General features: G+C 37.4%; 2 protein-coding genes across 4 annotated transcripts in view; one reads left to right on the forward strand and one right to left on the reverse strand.

Moving 5' to 3' along the window:
* Positions 1-9357, forward strand: part of ARMC2 (armadillo repeat containing 2) — a 137551-nt gene extending 128194 nt beyond the window's left edge. The window contains exons 14-16 of the mRNA XM_012651219.1: positions 1227-1359; positions 1697-1857; positions 8205-9357. Of these exons, the coding sequence (XP_012506673.1) occupies positions 1227-1359; positions 1697-1857; positions 8205-8362 (452 nt within the window). The 3' untranslated portion in view covers positions 8363-9357. The remainder of the gene's footprint in view (positions 1-1226; positions 1360-1696; positions 1858-8204) is intronic.
* A 9648-nt stretch (positions 9358-19005) lies between these two features.
* SESN1 (sestrin 1) overlaps positions 19006-20762 on the reverse strand; it is a 99164-nt gene continuing 97407 nt past the window's right edge. For all 3 annotated transcript variants that reach the window (XM_012651220.1, XM_012651221.1, XM_012651222.1), the window contains exon 10: positions 19006-20154. In XM_012651220.1, coding sequence (XP_012506674.1) covers positions 20068-20154 — 87 coding nt within the window. In that variant the 3' untranslated portion in view covers positions 19006-20067. The remainder of the gene's footprint in view (positions 20155-20762) is intronic.

A 20762-nucleotide genomic window follows, 5' to 3' on the forward strand; every position in this document is an offset into this window, starting at 1 on the left:
GCAAATCAGTTATTCCGTTTCTTTGCCCAGAGATGGAAAATCATTCGATCCCATAATAACCTTCTGAATTTATTTTATATTTTTATAGCTGAAAACAAATGTTGGCGAGGATGTGGAGAGACAGGAACACTTCTACACTGCTGGTGGGACTGTAAGTTAGTGCAGCCTCTGTGGAAAAGAATTTATTTTATATTTTTAATTGGTAAACAAGAATTATATGTATTTACCATGTATAGCATATTGGTTTGAATGCAATATTTTATTTCTTAAACTGGGCAGCAGATTCCCAAGTGTTTATACTAACATACTCTTTGTCTCAAGTATTTCATGTAAGAATAATAATTTTAAAAACTTAATTATCTGTGTTCATGATAGAAAATTCAGATAATGCAGATATTAAATATAAAAAGCAGCAGCAGTCAACTGTCACTCATTATCTCACTCCCCCAGAGATAGCTGTTAACATTTTGGTGTGCATGTTATACTCTTAAGAGTACATATGTATGTGATGTAGCCTTTGCCAGGCTCACTTCCCAACCCAGTCAATAGGGCCGAGGCCACAATAGGGCGGCCCCCTCTCTGGTGCTCAGTACAGTGGGAGGAGGCAGAGTGCACACCTTGTCCATTCTCCTCCGGCTCTTTGCTCAGCTCCTGCTGTGGGACGGAAAAATAGGACAGAGTTCCCAGTTCCGTTTCTTAGGAGTAGGAGAAAAGGATTCCCCTGCGGCAGGAGATATCCCTACACTGGAAGCCCTGCCTTGGCACAGGTTGGTTTCCAGCAGTCTGAGTCTTAAATGTGGCCCTGGGAGAATTCAAGGATGATCTCACCAGGAGCCAACTCCCCTTTTCCGGGCTGTGTATTTAAAGAGAGTCGTTGCTGGAGGTTCAGAAAGGCCCTTGAGAACAACCAGCAGTTAGAGATGAATGTCACCTGTGCTCCCTCCTTTCCACCAGCAGGGAGTCTATCGCCACCCTGGAGAGGCAGCTGCTGTCTGGGTCATGTGTAGCAGCATCTGGGAAGTAGGGGAGCAGGCTCTGGGAGTGGTGGGTGTAGGGGAACCCACTGCTGGGTGACGGATAAAGCCCTAGAAAGAATAAGTTAAGCCGCTTAATAGGGGTTCCAGTTTTGCAAGCCACGCCCCATTTCCCCAGTGCCATTTATAAAACAAGAGACAGCTGAGAACCCTGAGCTCTCACTGATCTGCATTTGTTCTCTGCCTTCCCAGTACACAAGTTCATGATTGCATTGCTGGATGCTAAGCATCAGGATATTTGCTTTTCTGCCTGTGGTGTTCTCCTAAATCTCACTGTGGATAAAGACAAGCGTGTCATCCTAAAAGAAGGAGGTGGCATTAAAAAGTAAGTTTCAAGGCATGGAGTCCTTACTCACTCAGGGTGCAAAGGATATAGTTTTCTCAGAAGCTTGGGCCCCTCTTGTCATTTGTCCAGGGCAAAGGTATTTCAACATTTGGAAGCCCCAAGCTGGGGCAAAAGTGGGGATTTAGGTTCCACTGGGCACTTAAAATAATTCAGAAGTAGATTATTGCTACTTTTGTAGCCACTTAAATTTGTAGATAAGAAACTTTTTAAAATGATCACTGAATTACATATAATGCATATTCAATATCATGCTGAAATATTAAAATTAAAAACATTATGACCTAATAACTTCTCAATTTGACTTTTATTAACACAGGTTAGTGGATTGTTTAAGAGATTTTGGTCCTACTGATTGGCAGCTGGCTTGCTTGGTTTGCAAAACTTTATGGAACTTCAGTGAAAATATCACTAATGCTTCATCGTGTTTTGGAGCTGAAGACACCAACACACTCTTAGTCCTGTTGTCATCATTTTTAGGTAAGACTCCTGACTGTGATGAGTTTGAGTTTTATCAGAGTGAGATATTTTTCCGTGACCTGTATGGATAAATATTGGTATGTGTTTGGGTCACTATATTTCTATAAGCAACAAGAGTATGTTAAAGATTATTATAATTTGGAACTATCTGGAAGAGGTTGAATGTTATTTATAATAGGGACAGAAGGACTTTTAACTCATTGGATACTGTCATGATTTCTTCTATGGCTTTTTTTTTTTTTTTTTTGCATTTTCGATAGAGTACGTAAACATAAGAAATCAGCATAAATGTATTTCTGTTGTTTAAAAGTATACACTGTTGTAATTGAGAAAATATGGCTAAAAGCCACACTGAATTGTTATGCTTTTAAATGAATACACATTTTAATTAGGTTTAATGTGGGGGAGGGTTTGTGAAACTACTCAACATTACAGTGGTGTTAATATCCTTGAAAGGTAGGAAATCAATGATACAAACCAAAGGAAAAAGGATCATTTCTTACATTTAAAAAATTTCTATTTTTAGGAAAATTTTTTTTATCCTGGGTTAGATCTAAAAACAATTATTTGAGTCAGTAAATGAGTTGAGTGTTTTCAGTAATTCTTTTCCCAAAATGAAGATGTGCTCATCACTTCCCAGGCACTGCACTGAGTCAGTGACTCCGTGTGGAAAGGCTCAGTGTGACTCAGAGCCATGAGTTCGAATCCTCTGGCTCTCACGGGTGGTGTGATTCAGACAAGAGAATCTCATAGCCTGTCTTTTCATCTCTAAAATGGGGACATGACCCCTGTCCTGCCCCAAGGAGTTATGTGGCTCCAACAAGCATCCTGAGAGCATAATGGGAAGACTCAGAAGGCTTGTAGTCAGACAGTTCTGAGTCTAAGTTATCACCTTATCCCTTACAAGTTTGTTTTCTTTTTTCCTTTTTTGAGACAGAGTCTTGCTGTTACCCAGGCTAGAGTGCAGTGGTGTGATCATAGTTGATTGCAACCTCAAATTCCTGAGCTCAAGTGATCCTCCTGCCTCAGCCTCCCAAGTAGCTGGGACTACAGGCACCTGCCACCAGGTCTGGCTAATTTTTTAAAACATTTTTTTGTAGAGATAGAGTCTCACTATGTTGCCCAGGCTGGGCTTGTACTCCTGGCCTCAAGCCATCTTCCCACCTTGGCCTCCCAAAGTGCTGGGATTACAGGTGTAAGCCATCAGCCCCTTTACAAGTCTCTAAATCTTGGGCTTAACCTCTCTGAAATTGTATGTAATCATCTCCAAGATGGGGATAGTTAATGTCCTCCTTGCAAGGTTGGTAGGATAACAAATGAGCAGATGTGTACAAAGAGCTTAAAACAGTGCCTGACACATAGCAAGTCTTCAAAAGATGGCTAAAGTGCTTTGTAAACTCTTAAGAGTTGTCATATATATTATTAAACAGGAACTGAAACTCAGAAGTTATTTGAAAGAACCAGGTTTGCTAGGTTGATGTGAAATTTGGGGTAAATATAATTTTGTGTATGTGTTTTAAAACATAAGAAAAAAATGAGCATGATTTTAAATTAAGGTTCACAGTCTGCTCTATAAATATTAAGCTTTCTCAGGTTGCAGGGAGCAGAAGTGCACGCTCAGGTTGCCTTAATCTGGTTCTCAGTGGTGGCGGAGCATTGAAATCAGCTGTGGAGTTGAACAACTTAAACACTTTCCTGGCCCCATCCCTAGGAATTCTGATTCAGTAGCTCTGGGGTGAGGCTGAGAATCTGTTTTAAGAAGTTCCACAGGTGAGTCTGATATGTAGCCAGGATTGAGAACCTCTGCCCTGGTTAGTGAAGGAGTTTAAGGGGAAGGATGTACCAGGAGGAAGGAAGCCAGGAAACAAGATATTGCCCAAAGCTTCCCTGAGGTCCACTGAGCAGCAGACACCGTGAGCTCCCCTCCAGGCTCCCCGTTCTGGAGACCTGGCTCTGCTTTCTCTCTGTTGTCATAGAAAAAGTTCTGTCTTCTCTCCCTCCTTCTCCCTCTAGGTTCCTGCTTGGTCATGGCTTCACTAGCTGCACTCAGCATGTGTCCCTCTGGTCTCCTCTGCTGGTGCACTTTTCTGTGTCCCCCGTGCAGGGAATAAATGCGATTGGTTCAGCAAGTCACTCTGCTGTGGTGTAGGGCTTTCCTGCCTCTGTGACAGGCTCCCTGTGGCTTCCTTTGTTACCTACACCTGGGGCAATCAGCCATAAATAACAAGGATGGTGGGGCCATGAGGCACAAAGATGGGTCAGAAGCAGGGGTGGGATGACGGGTGTCTCAGAAGGGGGCAGTATACCTGGAAGGCACTTGGCTTTAGTGGGCCTATTACAGTTACCCCTCGGTATCCACGGGGGATTGGTTCTGGGACCCCCCTCAGATACCTAAATCCACGATGCTCAAGTCCCTTATACAAAATGGGGTAGAATTTGCATAGAACCTACGCATATCCTCCTGTATACTTTGAATCATCTCTACGTTACTTATAATACCTAATACAATGTAAATGTTATATAATAGTTGTTATACTGTATTTTTAAAAATTTGTATTTTTATTATCATTTTTATCTTTTCAAATAGTTTCAATCTGTGGTTGGTTATGGGAACCCATGGATGCAGAGGGCCAACTGTGCTCCACTCCCAGCTTTCTCTTATAGTCAAATTGGGCATCTACTTGTGCTTCTCCAACCTCTGTGCCTTTGCACATGCCGTGTTCCCTGCCTGCCTATCTAAATGCTGCCTGTCCTTGCAGGCCCTTCTTGGATAGCTCTTGAAGCCCACAGTCATAGTCTAGTCATAGGAAATCTGTACTTCTTTACAGTAATTAATCATGAACTCTAACTTTTCCTGTATTCTTGTTTTATCTTATTTCCCCACTCCCACTGGGCCCCATAAGGAAAAGGGTATTGCCTCATACAAAGAAGGTACTTGATAGATGCTTGTGGGTTGGCTAACAATAGTGGTACCTTTGTTTTAATAGGGCTATATCCTTTTAAAGGGATGCTCATTCTATTTTCCCAAGATCTCTCTGAGGTCATTAGCTAGGTGACAGGTAAGGAAAGTAGGCCTAGGAGGGTAAGTGACTTGGCCAAGGTCATACTGTGGCAAAGCCAGGACTTTTCATCAGAAAATAAACATCTAGCTTTGTGTTTTCCTGCTATTCCATTACATAGTACACCCTTACTCCACCCCACCCTGTGGAAGGGACTGTGGCATGGGTGACAACAAACAAACACAGTTCGATCAGGGAGCCAAGTCACTGTACAAAGCATCACCGATTCTCACTGATGAAGAGCTCCTGTGAATCTGGGCTGGGCCTCATGGGCTGTGCGGGGGGTCTGTGCTGCCTCCTGGCTTTTCTCGCAGCGGTGGGCACTCAGACCCTCTGACGGGGTCTGGCTGTCTGAGAAGTTGGGCTGCTGCAAGTGAAATGGACATGTGGGTGAGGCTGTATTTGAATTCCGATTCTTTTACAGAGATAGCTAGAAAAACAGGCTATTTTGAAAACAGGGTGAGCTATTAAATCACCAAGGCCCATGCTGAAGTTTGAGCACTGTTTTTTGGGAAATCATGGCAAGGCAATTAATATAGTAAGTTACCTAGCTTTTTCTTGCTGGGTGACTAGAAAAAAACAAGAAGGATGTTGACAGTCTTTCTGCAAAGTGGCTTTAAAAGAATGTACGTCTGAAACTTCCCAATATACTGCAGTCATGTCTTACGAACTCATTAGTGGCGTGTGGGTCTTGCAGTTTCTAAGTGGTGTACCCTGATATTCCAGTCTATCACGAGCTCCTCTTGGGTGGGTGGGAGCCGGCAATTGATGACCAGTGTGTGTGGTTTATTGTTACAAACAGGAAGCACATTAGATTATTGTGTGTTTATCATAAGGTATGTGAAATGTGGCTCCCAGGGTTTGTGACAAGAGGGGGTCCCATGTTCAAGTTGAAGGATCATATCATCAAACCTATGCCAAAGAGCTATCAGGTGCTTCTGGAACAAGAGGAATGTACCTTAGAATAGTCAGGGCAATAATATTAATAAATCCCTTAAACAGCACCAAATGGCAAGCTAGGAAATGGTGCAATGAGTAAGGAAAGCTTTTATTGATGCTGCAGGACACTTAAACAATAATGGTGATTGTCCAGATCACTGACAAACTTATTGTTTTAACTCTTTTAATCCTTTCTAATATCTTGCCCCAAATTTTAGTATTTAGAAATGTGCTGTGCACAAAGAACGCTTAAGAATGATTGGTTATATGAATCAGTGCTTTTTACACCATGGGTTCTGAAAGCAATTTAGTTGGTCGTGACCAGCATTATTAAAAATGAAGTAGCAAAGAAAGAAAATATCAGGGCATATTGCATGTAGTAAGGGTAAGCATTCTATTATGAAACATTTGTTATTTGTATAAAAGTATCTAAGTATATGTATACACAGTTACAAAATGTTTCTTACTTTGGGTCACGGTCAAAAAAGTGTGAATCATAGACCTAAATTTTTATTGAGTCAGCCACTACCACTCTTTGCAGTATAAGTTAAAATTTAATACCCAAAATAATGTGGCACTTTTTATACATTTTGCTGTATTTACTTTGAAACTTAGTTTCAAAGTAGCAGTTTCAAAGAGGAGTGATTTTGCTACTCTTATTATCTTGTCTAACCCAGTTTAGAATTAATATGGTTTGCGTGTAGATTAACTATAGGCTGGGTCTCAAGAATAGTAACATAGTCTTGACATTAGATTAAAAAAAAAACAAAAGCAAAAAACCAACAGCGACTTTGCTAAAACTACCAAATCCAACCAAAGCCCTAGGCAGAGGAAGGAACCTCAAAGTGCTTGGGCCACACTTCTCAGCCCTAAGCAGCTTGGGAAAGGAGGGCATAAAACAACAGAATTCATTTTTCAACAAAAGTTTAGTGCTCATTAAAATCTGGAAAAGAGTAAGCAGGAAAATGACCTAGAAGTCTGAACTTACTGAGTCTGGCAGACTCTTCCTGTCCGAAAGTAGCCAAATGGGAAGGGCTTTAAAGGCAACAAACCATCAGACACCACCTGCATTCTCCTTCCCTCACGTCCTGGTTATCTTATGGGTGGGAGATCCAGGTTTGCTTACAGGTCTCCATGGAGCTCCTTGCTGAAGTGTTTGTGTCTGCCCAGAACTTATCTCAGAACTGCATAGTTGTCCAGTTGGTTGTGAGGAGGGGAAGGGGCAAACTGGGATTCCAGACTCCCTTATCTTATTCTGGATGGCGACACTAATACCCATAGTGCCAAAGTATACGTCACGTGTACACAAAAGTTCGGTGTAGAAAATCTGATATAAACAGAGTGATGAAGCATTTTATATAATAGGATTTTAATTGGCCCTATAAAAAAATGTTTGCAAATTATGTAAGTACCAACATTTGTGGTCATTTTAGGACTTAGTGGTTGCCATCTAAGAAGTCTGCCTGAGGCCACAGAACTAGGAAGTGGCAGAGCCCATCTTCTGACTGGCAGGCCAGTGCACTTTCCTGAGGTCTATCACACGGGGCGTGAGGCCCAATATAAACAAGGAAAAATGTGGTGCCAAGTCAACACAGAAACCTCAGTGGCCATTTATCTTCCTACTTGGGTTCAATGTATTTACGGTATTCACAAAATTCAGGGTGCCCTTGGATTAGGAATCAAATTAAAGTTGTGATTTTGCATTTCATTTTTACAAGTGCTTTTCTGCATTATCCACGGACTGATGTGGAATTCTAACACTCCTTGAGAGTATTAGAAGTCCCCCAGTTTTCACAGTTATTGGAGAGAATGTGGGGATGGGTGGTTGTCCTTTGAAAGTACTGTATCCCTGCTGCTTTGAAGCCAGGGAAGTTCTGATTTTCAGTAAAGTTTAAAGCATCAAATTTAACTGAGCTCCTTTCCCAAAAGATTTCCTGACTCCTTTTATATCTGTCAACCATTAAAGTAAATAAATTTTCTAATGTACATGTAAGGAAGTAACCTATTAATACTTTGTTTATTCTGAGAAATTGTGATCTGACTTTTGGATGCAAACTTACATGTAAAAACAACTAAGGGATTAGTTGAAATAAGAGCTTAATTCAATCTAGGATGTTTTTTGAAAAAATTATTGCCCTTTTAAATTAAGAAACTAAATTATACTTATTTTAAAATAATATATTTTTGAAGAACAGAAGAGAGTAAAGAATGTCTCCCAAATCCTATCTTGTGTTATGTTGATATTAAAGATGACCCAGGGCGAGTTCAATCATGTCATCAAAAATTAAACTCTATTCAATAGGGTTACATTTCCAAATAATTGCTGTAATTTAAATTTTCCTGATACAGATGAAGAACTAGCACTGGATGGCAGCTTTGACCAAGACCTAAAAAACTATCACAAATTCCATTGGGAAACAGAATTCAAACCTGTGGCACAGCAGCTTCTAAAGCGAATTCAGAGACATCACACCTTCCTGGAACCCCTGCCTATTCCTTCTTTCTAACGTGATGCAGATTAACAACAGAAACAGGAAGTCAGGTCTCCTTCCTTCTTAAGAAGTGGTAACAAACATGAACTTTTTTTTTTGGTATTAACAAATATTGAAAGTTTTTCAACTACTGGTTTTAGTGAGTAGCCTAAGTCTTTAAAGAGGAATAAGCATTTCTTCTTGTTAGGTATTATGGAAAAATGAATATATTAATACAGGTTATATTTTCTGCTATGAGAAATGTAAGATGAGAAGATATACATTTTTTAAGTTAAATGGCTTTTATTCTCTATTAAATAGCTTAGTTCTAGTCTTAAAATCTTGATTTAGCAATTTAGGGATTTAAGTGCTTGTCAGTTTATTAAATGAACTATGCAATAAAGACTATTAGATTATGTATATGGAAAGAATGGTGGTCAACATGAATGGAACACATTACTACATAAGCATCTAAACTAATTCTTACTACGTCTAATAATACATTTTTTGATTAGGTACCAGTATTTTTCTGGTCCTCATATTAAGAGAAAGAGTAAGCAGAAAAACTTAGAGAAGACTGCTTTAGGCCATCTGTTCTTTACTAAATAAGTAAAATAGATGAAAAAGGAACTATCTTACCTTTCTTTTCATTTGAAATAAAATGACTGGACTAGACAGTCCTTCTAATTGTAACTCTCTGTGTCTAGAGAGGTGATAGGATATATTAGAAAGAGTGCAGGCTTAGGTATTTGGCAGGTCTCAGTTCGAATTCTAACTCTCTCCTGCTAGCTGTGTGGGCCTTGAGCAAGTAACTTAATTTCTTGAGCTTCAACTGTAAAATGGGAATAATATCTATTTTATCATAGTATAGTTTTTTTCTTGTAGCATAGTTTAGAACAAACCATTAAATGTGCAAATTGCCCAGTCCAGTGTATGATGTGCAGTAGGCACTCAGTAAGTTATAACGTTATGATGGCAAGTAGTTTATTAGTTTGTGTTCTTTGTTGAGTAAGTTTGAATAAATGATTAAAAAAAAGAAATTGAGATTACTATTGTTATCCTATACTAGCCAAATGAACCGTGATTTGTAAATAAAAAGAAATTCACTACTCTGCTTGGAGAAAAGCTGTTATTAACAAACAGCTCCTCTGTTACCCCTACAAAATACCAAGACTCATGGGATGAGGGCATCCTAGACAGTGTGGGCTCTCGAAGCCTAAATCTAAGCCTAAATCTACATTTCCAGGAACAAATAGATTTTCTGAGGGTGGTTCTACTCTGGGGTTCATTCCTGGTTTGGGCTCAGCAAAATCCTCCAGGGACGCTCACCTTATTGTAGTCCTAGTCAATAATTCATAATATATGCTAGTAAATTCACTCCAAGAGATGAAATCAGTTTAGTCAGAGGGGCTAATCTCTCTAAAACATTTAAGGATGTAAGTCTGTATTATATCCATAGCAAGCTATATATTCTGCTTTCAGTGAAAAAAATCAAACTCCACCCCCTGCAACAGTCTCCTCAGTATTTATAACTAATATAATATAGTAACTTAGGGTGAGACACTATTATACCTGTTCTCTTACGCTCCCCCCAGGCTCATGTGCAAGCTGGACCATTTGGAACTGTCTACTTACCTTTTTGAAAAAATTGTGGTTAAAAAACACATAACAAAATTTACCATTTTAATCATTTTTAAGTATACATTTCAGTAGTGTTAAGAATATTCACATTGCTCTGCAATAGATCTCTAGAACTTTTTCATCCTGTAAACTGAAAGTCTATGTTCATTAACCAACAACTCCCCACTTTCTCCTCCCCCTAGCCCTTGGCAACCACCATTCTGCTTTCCATTTCTATGAATTTGACTACTTTAGAGATCTTGTTTAAGTGGAGCCATATGGTATTTGTCTTTTTGTGACTGGCTTATTTCACTTAGGATGATGTCATCAAGTTTCATCTATGTCGTAGCCTGTGACAGGATTTTCTTCCTTTTTAAGACTGAATATGTTCCATTATATGTATATACCACTTTTTTTTAATTCATTCATCTGTTGATGGACATTTGGATTACTTCCATATCGTGGCTATTGTGAATAATGCTGTTATGAATATGGGTGTGCAAATATCTCTTTGAGATCTTGTTTTCAGTTCTTTTGTATGTATACCCTGAAGTGGAGTCTTAGTTTGGGGTGCACTAACAAACAAACCATAGTTTGGGTGGTTTCAACAACAGTTTACTCCTCATAGTTCTGGACCAGGAAGTCTAAGATCAAGGTGTTTGCCAGTTCGGTTCCTGGTGAGCACGCTCTACCTGGTTTGTAGAAACATGCCTTCTTGAATCCTAGCATGGTGGAGAGAGAGAAAGATCATCTTTCTCATGTCTCTCCTTAAAAGGGCACTAATGCCACTCAGGAGGGCCCCACCCCCATGATTTACTTACCTCCGAAAGACCACATGGGGCCTCAACATGTGCATTTTGGGGGGACACAAATATTCAGTCCCTAGCAAGTAGAATTGCCAGGTCATATGATAATTTTATTTTTAATATTTTGAGGAATCTCCATACTATTTTTCCCAGCGATGATACCATTTTATATTTTCACCAAAAGTGCACAAGTGTTCCAGTTTCTCCACATCCTTACCAACACTTGTTTTGTTGTTTTTTTAAAAAATAATAGCTATCCTAATAGATGTGAAGTAATATCTCATTTTAATATTGTTTTGCTTATCTCATAATTAGTCATGTTGAATATCTTTTCATGTTTTTGTTTCATGTTTTTTGTTCATTTGTATATCACCTTTGGAGCAATGTCTATTCAAGTCCTTTACCCATTTTAAAATTGGGTTATTTGGTTTTTTGTTTTGAGTTGTAGGAGTTCTTTATGTATTTTGGATATTAACTCCTTATTAGATATATGATTTGTAAATACCTTCTAATATTTTCTGTCATTCTGTAGGTTGTCTTTTCTCTCTGTTGAGTATGTCCTTTGATGCACAGACATTTTTAAGTCTGATGTAATTCCATTTGTCTATTTTTTCTTTTGTTGCCTATGCTTTTGGTGTCATATCCAAGAAAGCATTGCCAAATCCAATGTCATGAAACTTTCCTTCTGTTTTCTTCTAGCAGTTTCATAGTTTTAGGTCTTATATTTACGTCTGTATTTTGAGTTAATTTTTGTATATGATGTAAGGGCCCAACTTTATTCTTTTGCATGTGGATATCTAATTTTCCCAGCACCATTTGTTGAAGAGACTGTCTTTTTCCTATTGAGTGGTCTTGGCACTTTTGTCAAAGATCATTTGACCATATATGCAAGTGTTTATTTCTAGGCTGTCTACTCTATTCCATTGGTCTATAAGTTTGTCTTTATGCCAATACCATACCATTTTGATTACTGTTGCTTTGTAATATGTTTTGAAATACAGAAGTATGAGACCTCCAATTTTGTTTTTTCTTTTTCAAGATTGTTTCAGCTATTCAGAGTCCCTTGAGATGCTAGATGAATTTTAGGATGAAATTCTCTACTTCTGCAAAAAATGTTACTGGGATTTTGATAGAGATTGCATTGAATCTACAGATCACTTTGGGTGAGCTTAACAATATTAAGTCTTCCAATCCAGAAACATGAGATGTCTTTTCATTTATAATATTTATGTCTTTAATTTCTTATAGTGATGTTTTATAGTTTTCAGTGTACAAGTCTTTTATCTTAGTCTCTTCAGGCTGCTATAACAAATTATCTTAGACTGGGTAATTTATAGATAACAGAAAAATTTATTGCTTATAGTTCTGGAAGCAGGGAAGTCCAAGACCAAGGATTTGGTTGGTGTCTAGTGAGGGTGCTTGTCCTCCACCCTCTAGCTGTGTCTTCATGTGTGAAAGGAGAGAACAAGCTTCCCAGGGCCTCTTTCATAAGGGCACTAATCCCATTCATGAGGGTGGAGTTCTCTTGACCTAATCACACCCAAAGGCTCTACCTCTTAATACTACCATGTGGGCGTTTAGGTTTCAACATGTGAGTTGAGAAAAACACAAACATTCAGATTGTAGCATATCTGTTTGGTTACATTTATTCCTAAATTTTTTTTTTTGGATGCTATTGCAAATGGAATTGTTATTTTTCTTTTTGGATTGTTCATTGTTAGTGTATGGAGATGCAACCGATTTTTGTGTGTTGATTTTGTATTTTGCAACTTTACTGAATTTGTTTATTAGTTCTAACAGTTATTTTGTGAAATCTTTAGAGTTTTCTACATATAAGACCATGTCATCTACACAGATAATTTTACATCTTCCTTTCCAATTTGGATGCTTTTTATTTTTTTTCTTTGCCTAATAGCTCTGGCTAAAAGTTCTACTACTAGGTTTAACAGAAGTGTTGAGAGCAGGCATCCTTGTCTTGTTCCTTATCTTAGAGGAAAAGCTTTCAGTCTTTCACCATTAAAAATGATTTAAGTTGTGGGCTTTTCATATACAGCCTTTATTATGTTGAGGTAGTTTCTTCTCCTGGTTTGTTGAGTGTTTTTATTATGAAAGGGTGTTGAATTTTGTCCAATGCTCTTTCTCCATCAGTTGAGATGATCATGTTATTTTTTTCCCTTCATCTGTTAATATAGTGTATTACATAGATTTTTCATATGTTGAACTATCCTTGCATTCCAGGAATAAATCCCAGTTGGTCATGGTGTATAATCCTTTTATTGTGCTGTTGAATTCTGTTTGCTAGTATTTTGTTTATGATTTTTGTATCAATATTTGTCAGGTATATTAGTGTATAATTTTCTGGTATCTTTTTCTGGCTATGGTATTAGGGTAATACTGGCTTTATACAATGAGTGTGGAAGTGTTCACTTCAATTTTTTAGAAGAGTTTGAGGAGGATCTGTGTTAATTCTTTAAATGTTTGGTAGAATTCTCCAGTAAAGCCATCTGGTCCTGGGTTTTTCTTTGCTGAGAGCTTTTTGATTAACTGATTCCATATCCTTACTAGTTGTAGATCTGTTCAAATTTTCTGTTTCTTCATGATTCAATCTTGGTACACTGTGTGATTCTAGGTTATCCAATTTGTTGGTGTACAATCAATTTATATTACGATATTTTTCTGTGACATCAGTTGTAATGCTTCCTCTTTCATTTCTGATTTTAGTTATTTAAATATTTTTTTCCCTTAAGCTAATCTAGCTACAAGTTTGTCAATTTTGTTGATCTTTTCAAAAAACCAACTCTTGGTTTATTTTTTTCTGTCGTCTGTTTTTTTTTTTTTTCTATTTTGTTTGTCTCTGCTCTAATCTTTATTATTTCTTTCCTTCTGCTAGCTTTGGGCTTACTAGTTTGTCCTTTCTCTTGTTCCTTGAGGTATGAGGTTAGGTTGTTGATTTGAGGTCTGTCTTCTTTTTTAATGTAAGATTTTATAGGTATAAACGTCCCTGTTAGCACTGCTTTCACTGCATCCAGTGAGTTTTGGTATGCTCTATTTAAATTTTCTTTTGTCTGGAGATATTTTCTAATTTCCCTTGTGATTTCTTTGATTATTAGTTGTTTAAAAGTGCAGGCTGGGCGTGGTGGCTCATGCCTGTAATCCTAGCACTCTGGGAGGCCGAGGCGGGCGGATTATTTGAGCTCAGGAGTTCTAAACCAGCCTGAGCAAGAGCGAGACCCGTCTCTACTAAAAATAGAAAGAAATTAATTGGACAACTAAAAATACATAGAAAAAATTAGCCAGGCATGGTGGCACATACCTGTAGTCCCAGCTACTTGGGAGGCTGAGGCAGGAGGATCGCTTGAGCCCAGGAGTTTGAGGTTGCCATGAGCTAGGCTGATGCCATGGCACTCACTCTAGCCAGGGCAACAGACTGAGACTCTGTCTCAAAAAAAAAAAAAAAAAGTGTGTTGTTTAATTTCTACATATTTGTTCATTTTCCCGTTTTTCATCTGCTATTGATTTCTAGTTCCATTCCATTGTGATCAGAGAACATACTTTGTATGATTTCAACTTTTTAAAAATTTAAGACTTGTTTTGTGGCCTAACAGATATTCAGTCCTGGAGAATATTCCACGTACACTTGAGAAGAATGTGTGTTCTGCTGTTGGGTGGTATTCTGTACATGTCTGTTAAGTCCAACTGGTCTATAATGCTGTCCAAGTCTTCTATTTCCTTACTGATCTTCCGTCTGGTTGTTCTATCCATTATTGAAAGTACAGTATTGAAGTCTTTTAATATTTGTGTTACTATTTCTCCAACTTTTTTTTTTTTTTTTGAGACAGAGTCTTACTCTGTTGCCTGGGCTAGAGTGCTGTGGTGTCAGCCTAGCTCACAGCAACCTCAAACTCCTGGGCTCAAGCGATCCTTCTGCCTCCAGCCTCCCAAGTAGCTGGGACTACAGGCATGCGCCACCATGCCCGGCTAATTTTATACATATATATATAATATATATATATATATTTTTTCTAGTTGTCCAGATCATTTCTTTCTATTTTTTTTAGTAGAGACGGGGTCTCGCTCTTGCTCAGGCTGGTCTCAAAACTCTTGACCTTGAGTGATCCACCCGCCTCGGCCTCCCAGAGTGCTAGGATTACAGGCGTGAGCCACCGTGCCCGGCCTATATCTCCAATTTTGTCAATGTTTGCTTCATATATTTAAGAGCTCTGATATTTGATGTATATATAATTGTTATATCTTCCTGGTAAATTGACCTTGTTATCATTAACAATAAATGAAATCCTTCTTTGGTTCTTGAAATAGTTTTTGACTTAAAGTTTATTTTGTCTGATAGCAGTATAGCCACCCTGCTCTCTTTTGGGTATCATTTGCATGGAATTTTAGCCTATGGGTGTCCTTAGATCTGAAGTGAGTTGCTTATAGATAGCATATAGTTGGGTCTTTAATACGTTCAGCTAATCTGTGTCTTTTGATTAGGGAGTTCAATCCACTTACATTTAACATAATTACTGAGAGGGAAGGATTTACTATTGCCATTTTATTGTTTTGTAGCTTTTTTGTCCTTCACTTTCTTTCTTACTGTCTTCCTTTGTGTTTCATTGATTTTTTTTTTTTGTAGTAATATGCTTTGATTCCATTTCATTTCAGTTCTAGAGATATTTTTCTTTGTGGGTTACCATGGGGATTATATAAAACATCTTAGTTACAGCAATTTATTTTAAACTGGTAACAACTTTAATCATATAAAAACTTCCTTTACAGCTCTGTCTGGCCCCCTACTTCACAAATTACATCTTTATATATTATGTACCCATTAACGTAGATTTATAGTTATTCTTTTGTCTTTTAAATTCTATACAAGAATTAAAAATGGATGTATATGCCAAAATTATAATATAGGTTTCTATATTTGCCCATATGTTTATCTTTACTGGAAAACTTTATATTTTCATTTGGCTTTGCATTGCTCTGTAATGTCCTTTTGTTTCAATTTGAAGGACTCTTTTTAGCATTTCTTGTAGGGCAGGTGTAGTGGTAATAAACTCCAATATTTATCTGGGAAAGTCCTAGGTATTCCTTCATTTTTTAAGAACAGTTTTGCCAGAAATTGTACTCTTGGTTGACAGTTTCTTTCCACACTTTATATTATCCCACTGCTTTCTTCTGCTGAGAAATCTGATAATCATATAGTGACTCCCTTATAAGTGATGAGCTACTTTTCTCTTTCTGCTTTTAGGATTCCCTGTTTTCAACTTCCAGTAGTTTGATTATAATATGTCTCAGTGTGGGTCTTTATGGCTTTATCCCACTTATAGGATAGGGCTTCTTAAATTGGTATATCCATTTCTTTCTTCAAATTTGGGAAGTGTTTGGTCATTATATCGTTAAATGAACTCTCTGCCCTTTTCTGTCTCTCTTCTCCTTCTAGGATGTCTTAAGTATATTGGTCTGCTTGATGATGTTTCATAAGTCCCTTAGGCCCTCTGCATTTTTCTTCTTTTTGTTCCTGACTTGATGATATCAAGTGATCTGTTTCCAAGTTCACGGATTCTTTCTTTTGTCTGATGAAGTCTGCTGTTGAATCCCTCTAGTGAATTTTTTCAATTCAGTTACTGCATTTTTCAGCTCCAGGATTTCTGTTTAGTTTTTTTTTAATAAAAGTTTCTGCATATGTGTTGACATTCTCATCTTGTTCATGCATTGTTTTCCTAATTTCATTTAGTTGTCTCTCCTGTTTTAGACCATTGAACATCTTTAAGACAGTTGATTTAAATTCCTTGTCAGATAATTTCAGAGATCTGCATTTAGAGTTAGCTATCTGGAGATTTATTTTGTTTCTTTGATTGAACCATGTTTCCCTGTTTCTTTGTATGCTTTATAATCTTTTGCTTAAATTTGGGCATTTAGAAAAACGGCCTTCTCTCCCATCTTTACAGACTGGCTTTGTGTAGGGAAATACAGTCATCCCGGTTATGGGTTCTGAAACCTCTCAGACTTTTCTGGGGATGTGTCTTCTCTGAGCTTGTGTGTATGCTTTTATTTTAGTATATATGGCTACTTTTGTCATAATTATGTCATAATTTCCCTGTTTCGTCTCAGGAGCTGTTTCTTTTTCTTTTCTTTCTTTCTTTTTTTTTTTTTTAAGGCTGGTCACGTGAAGCAGTGGGAATGGAGAAGGAACAAAGGAATCTGTAACTGGTTGTGATCAATTAGTTGTAAACACCACTGCACTTGGACCAATCAGGAGCTGTTTGTTTCTAAGTATTCCTCTCTGTAACCTTTTGCTGCCTCTAGCACCTGCCTGCCAAATTGCACACTCCCTGCTACTCTAATGTGCCACTGAACTCTCTTCTATTTTCAGTGGCCTCCAACCAGCATCCAAACCATCCCACCACTCTCATCAGTCCTCTGAGTCAAGCAAGACAGAAACCAGTCCCCCAGGTAGCCTCCAGAGTAGCCAGAACATTGCAAAGAAGTTAGGTTTTTATTCCTTTTTTCCTGAAGAAGCCAGATATTGGGAGATTTCTTCATGATCATACTATGCTGTGCCAGGGAGGGGCCAGGGTAAGCAAAATGCCACAAACTTTCCTATTCCTTTTGGTGTAGCCTCTTCCTGGCTTTACATTTGCCTAAGTATTGCAGTTTCCCAGCTGGTTTCTAAGAGTTCTCACCCAAAGGTATTTTGCTCCATATATTGTTAACTTGGTGTCTCTCTGGCAGAATGAGCCCACCATCTTGTTGACATTACTGCCTATTTACTTGCCTTTTGCTATCCCTTGATAATTCACATATACAAATATGCTAACAAACTTTCAGAGTATCTTGATTAAAAAATACTTATCCAACAAGTTTTATGTATCTACTTATCTACTAGTGGTTTGTTTTAAAACTAATTTGGAAGAGGTAAAGTTCTGGAAAAATAAAAAACTCTTGGCTTTCAATTTACAATATCAACACCTTTTGTATGAAGTGAAACCTAATTGTGAATACAGAAGTGTTTGGAATTTAATCTTATTCTGATAGTATGATACTTAAGTTTGGCCTAATAAAAAAAAAGTTCCCCAGTTTTTATCAAAAAACTCAGATTTAAAAAATTAAATCCTGGGAACCTCATCCAGAAATCTCTCCATGATTATTTTAGAAAAACATTTTCCTTTGGTGGGGGAAGGTTTTGATATCCCTTAGAGTAATCTACCTTCCCCAATTATTTTGGAAACTATTCATTTCAAAGATTATAGTAACATTAGAAATCCTGTGTGTTTAGTTTTGAGAAAACATTCTGAGTAACAGGAAACACCTGTTAAATGGGAGGCATTGAAACATCAACTTTGTATCACATGTACTTTTATTACTTTATGAACATACTTTTTTACTTATTAAAATTTAATCTTCAACTTCTGATTTCTAAGTGATTATAGCTTTAATGGACAAAGACAATTGTTTTGTGATTACACTACTGCTGATTAGAACCTCTACTAGGAATTTTGGATTTTCAAGAGGAGGGTAAAAAAAACAAAGAGTAGAAGCAGAAAGAGTAAAATTTTAACTATATCCAATGCAGACTTACTTCTTGTGTTTACCTGTATTGCTATGGTAAGAACCCAGCAGATAGAAGAGGAAAAAGGCAAGATGCAAATGTAATGGGTAGGACTATGGAGATATTACTGAAATGGACTTATACATTTCTTTAAACACATTAAAGTCTCTTTCTAGCTAAGGTGATGGTCTTCTCACTAGGGCAGGTACCATTTCTATTCAAAATTGTCCCTCTCCAACCCCCACTTCCACCCCACCCTATAAATGTGTAGGCAGCAGACTGAGCTGAATAAATGTTTTGATGAGTAATGAGTTATTACAACAGCTTTAATTTAGAACTATTTCTAGTTGTTTGATAAAGTATCATTTTTTTGTTCTGTAGTCTCTCCTTAATGACTACTACTTAATGAATCCTTGTTTCTAATAATTCTTGAAATTCTATTTGAACTCTAAAGCATCTCAATTGAAAAAGGACTAGACATGGGATTGTACCAGCTATTTCCAGATCAGATCCTGAAGAGAAGATCTATACTTCTTTGTATCCTTTAAAATGGCTTCAAGGGTTTTGCTATTTAGCAGGCTCATCTAAATATAGCATTATTTATTTAAGTGTGAGTCTACTTGGCTTATGAAAGGTGACAGAAACTCAGAATTGTTACTAATTGTGAAGTCATGACTTTTTAAGAGATTGAGACAGCAAACAAAATTGGAGAAAAATTATTCTTTATTGAAAAATATCAATAATACTGACAGACTTCAAAAGCAATTCACACTTCCAGAATACAAAGTACTTAATACATTTTTTTCAAATTTGTTTGCATTTCAAAGTTAGCATTTTTGTAAATCAAATTTGATAACCTGACTAAAAATATTTTCCAGCTTTATTATTTAAGGAGCCACACAACCTTTAAAGTGGGGACCACAGGGCAGGCAGGAGCTGAGGGACAGAATGCACTTGGGACTGCACAGCAGTCTACAGCAACATTTCCCACAACTTTGGTGCTGGAAAAGACAGCTGCCCTCCAGTGTCAGAATCTTGTGAAATAGCATATCAAAAGACAGCCAGTTTTTTAAATAATTTATATACTTTAAGATTGTTTTTTGAAGAAAATCTTTAAGAATGCCACTGAAATTTAATATCATCCAATAACTCTGAATTAAAAAAAAAACTATAATGAAAGAAATGAACTATTTCCATCAAAATGGTCTGTGCTGAGCTGTGATTCTTTTTTAGATGCAAAAAAAATTTAACACATATGCATGTTTAATTTGAAACCACACAAATTATATAGGCTCAGATAGTAGCAATGTTCACTTTTATTACTAATAGCTTAACTGAAACAGCCATCTATTCATTCCACCAGCAGGAATAGCAGCACCAAGATCTTCTAAAATTCTTTATATATAAAGCTTAAGTCATTATCCAACTCCCATTCTTTGCATGCTCCAATTCTTGTTATCTTATTTAACATAAAAGCAACAGGACTTGGAGAGTTACTATTTGCTGTATTAAAACAGTTACACAGCATCTTGTACTGTCAAAAAGCAAAATACTGTGAATGGCAGCCCTTCTTCACAGTTCTAAACTTGAAGCTGCCAAGCATTCACTGCTCGTGCCAGAGTAACATAGCAGAAACTAAATGAATCATGGCACAATGGATTTCTGAATTCTTTTATCTACCATTGGTCCTGGGGCTTAGTACCTTCCCCTTGTACACTATATCCGCTGATCATTCCAGAATCATCTTTAACGGAGGAAAGGCATCAGGTCATATAGCGGGTAATGGCTCTCAGAGCATAAAGGAGTTCTGCTTGCATCCTAGCTTCTATAAGAAGCAGATTAACATGAACCTGAATATAAAATACAACATCGTAAGAGGGAAGGTTACAAGCATTCACAATCAGTTTTTCAGTGCATCTAAAACACATAAATAACATTTTCTATGTAGCACTAGAATAAAATTCTTAGATTTGTTGAAGAGAATATCAATTTCTTTTCAGATGTTTTGAGTTTTCATTTATATTTCATCAACTCTCTTTTTAGAGGTTTGTTATATTTCAGAAATCCAGATACTGCTTTATCAGAATCAGAATGCTAAACTTCCCCTGCCAAATCATTATTCAGTAATTTCTATAAAGATGTTTCAAAGAGACCAGACATTTTTACCCTACCCAATTAAAAAAAAGCTTTTACAAAACAGTCTTTTTTCTCCTATGTGGTGACAGCCATGCCAGCACTTCTGAAGATAAGCCAATGCACCTGTCCTCCCTGTCTTTATTCTTTTACTCTATCACCATAATGAAGTTCCCATCCAAGGGGGTACCTGAGACAGCTGTCCTGGAATGTTCTTCTTTGGGTTGCTGGGGGTGATGGAAAGGGTTTCAGAGCCATTAGGTTAGGTGAAGGAGACTAAGAATCCCTGCTAAGTTACAGAGTAAACAAGCCACAATAGGCACAT

Source organism: Propithecus coquereli, unplaced genomic scaffold (genome assembly GCF_000956105.1).
Source record: "Propithecus coquereli isolate 6110/MARCELLA unplaced genomic scaffold, Pcoq_1.0 Scaffold35, whole genome shotgun sequence".
Lineage (NCBI taxonomy): Eukaryota > Metazoa > Chordata > Mammalia > Primates > Indriidae > Propithecus > Propithecus coquereli.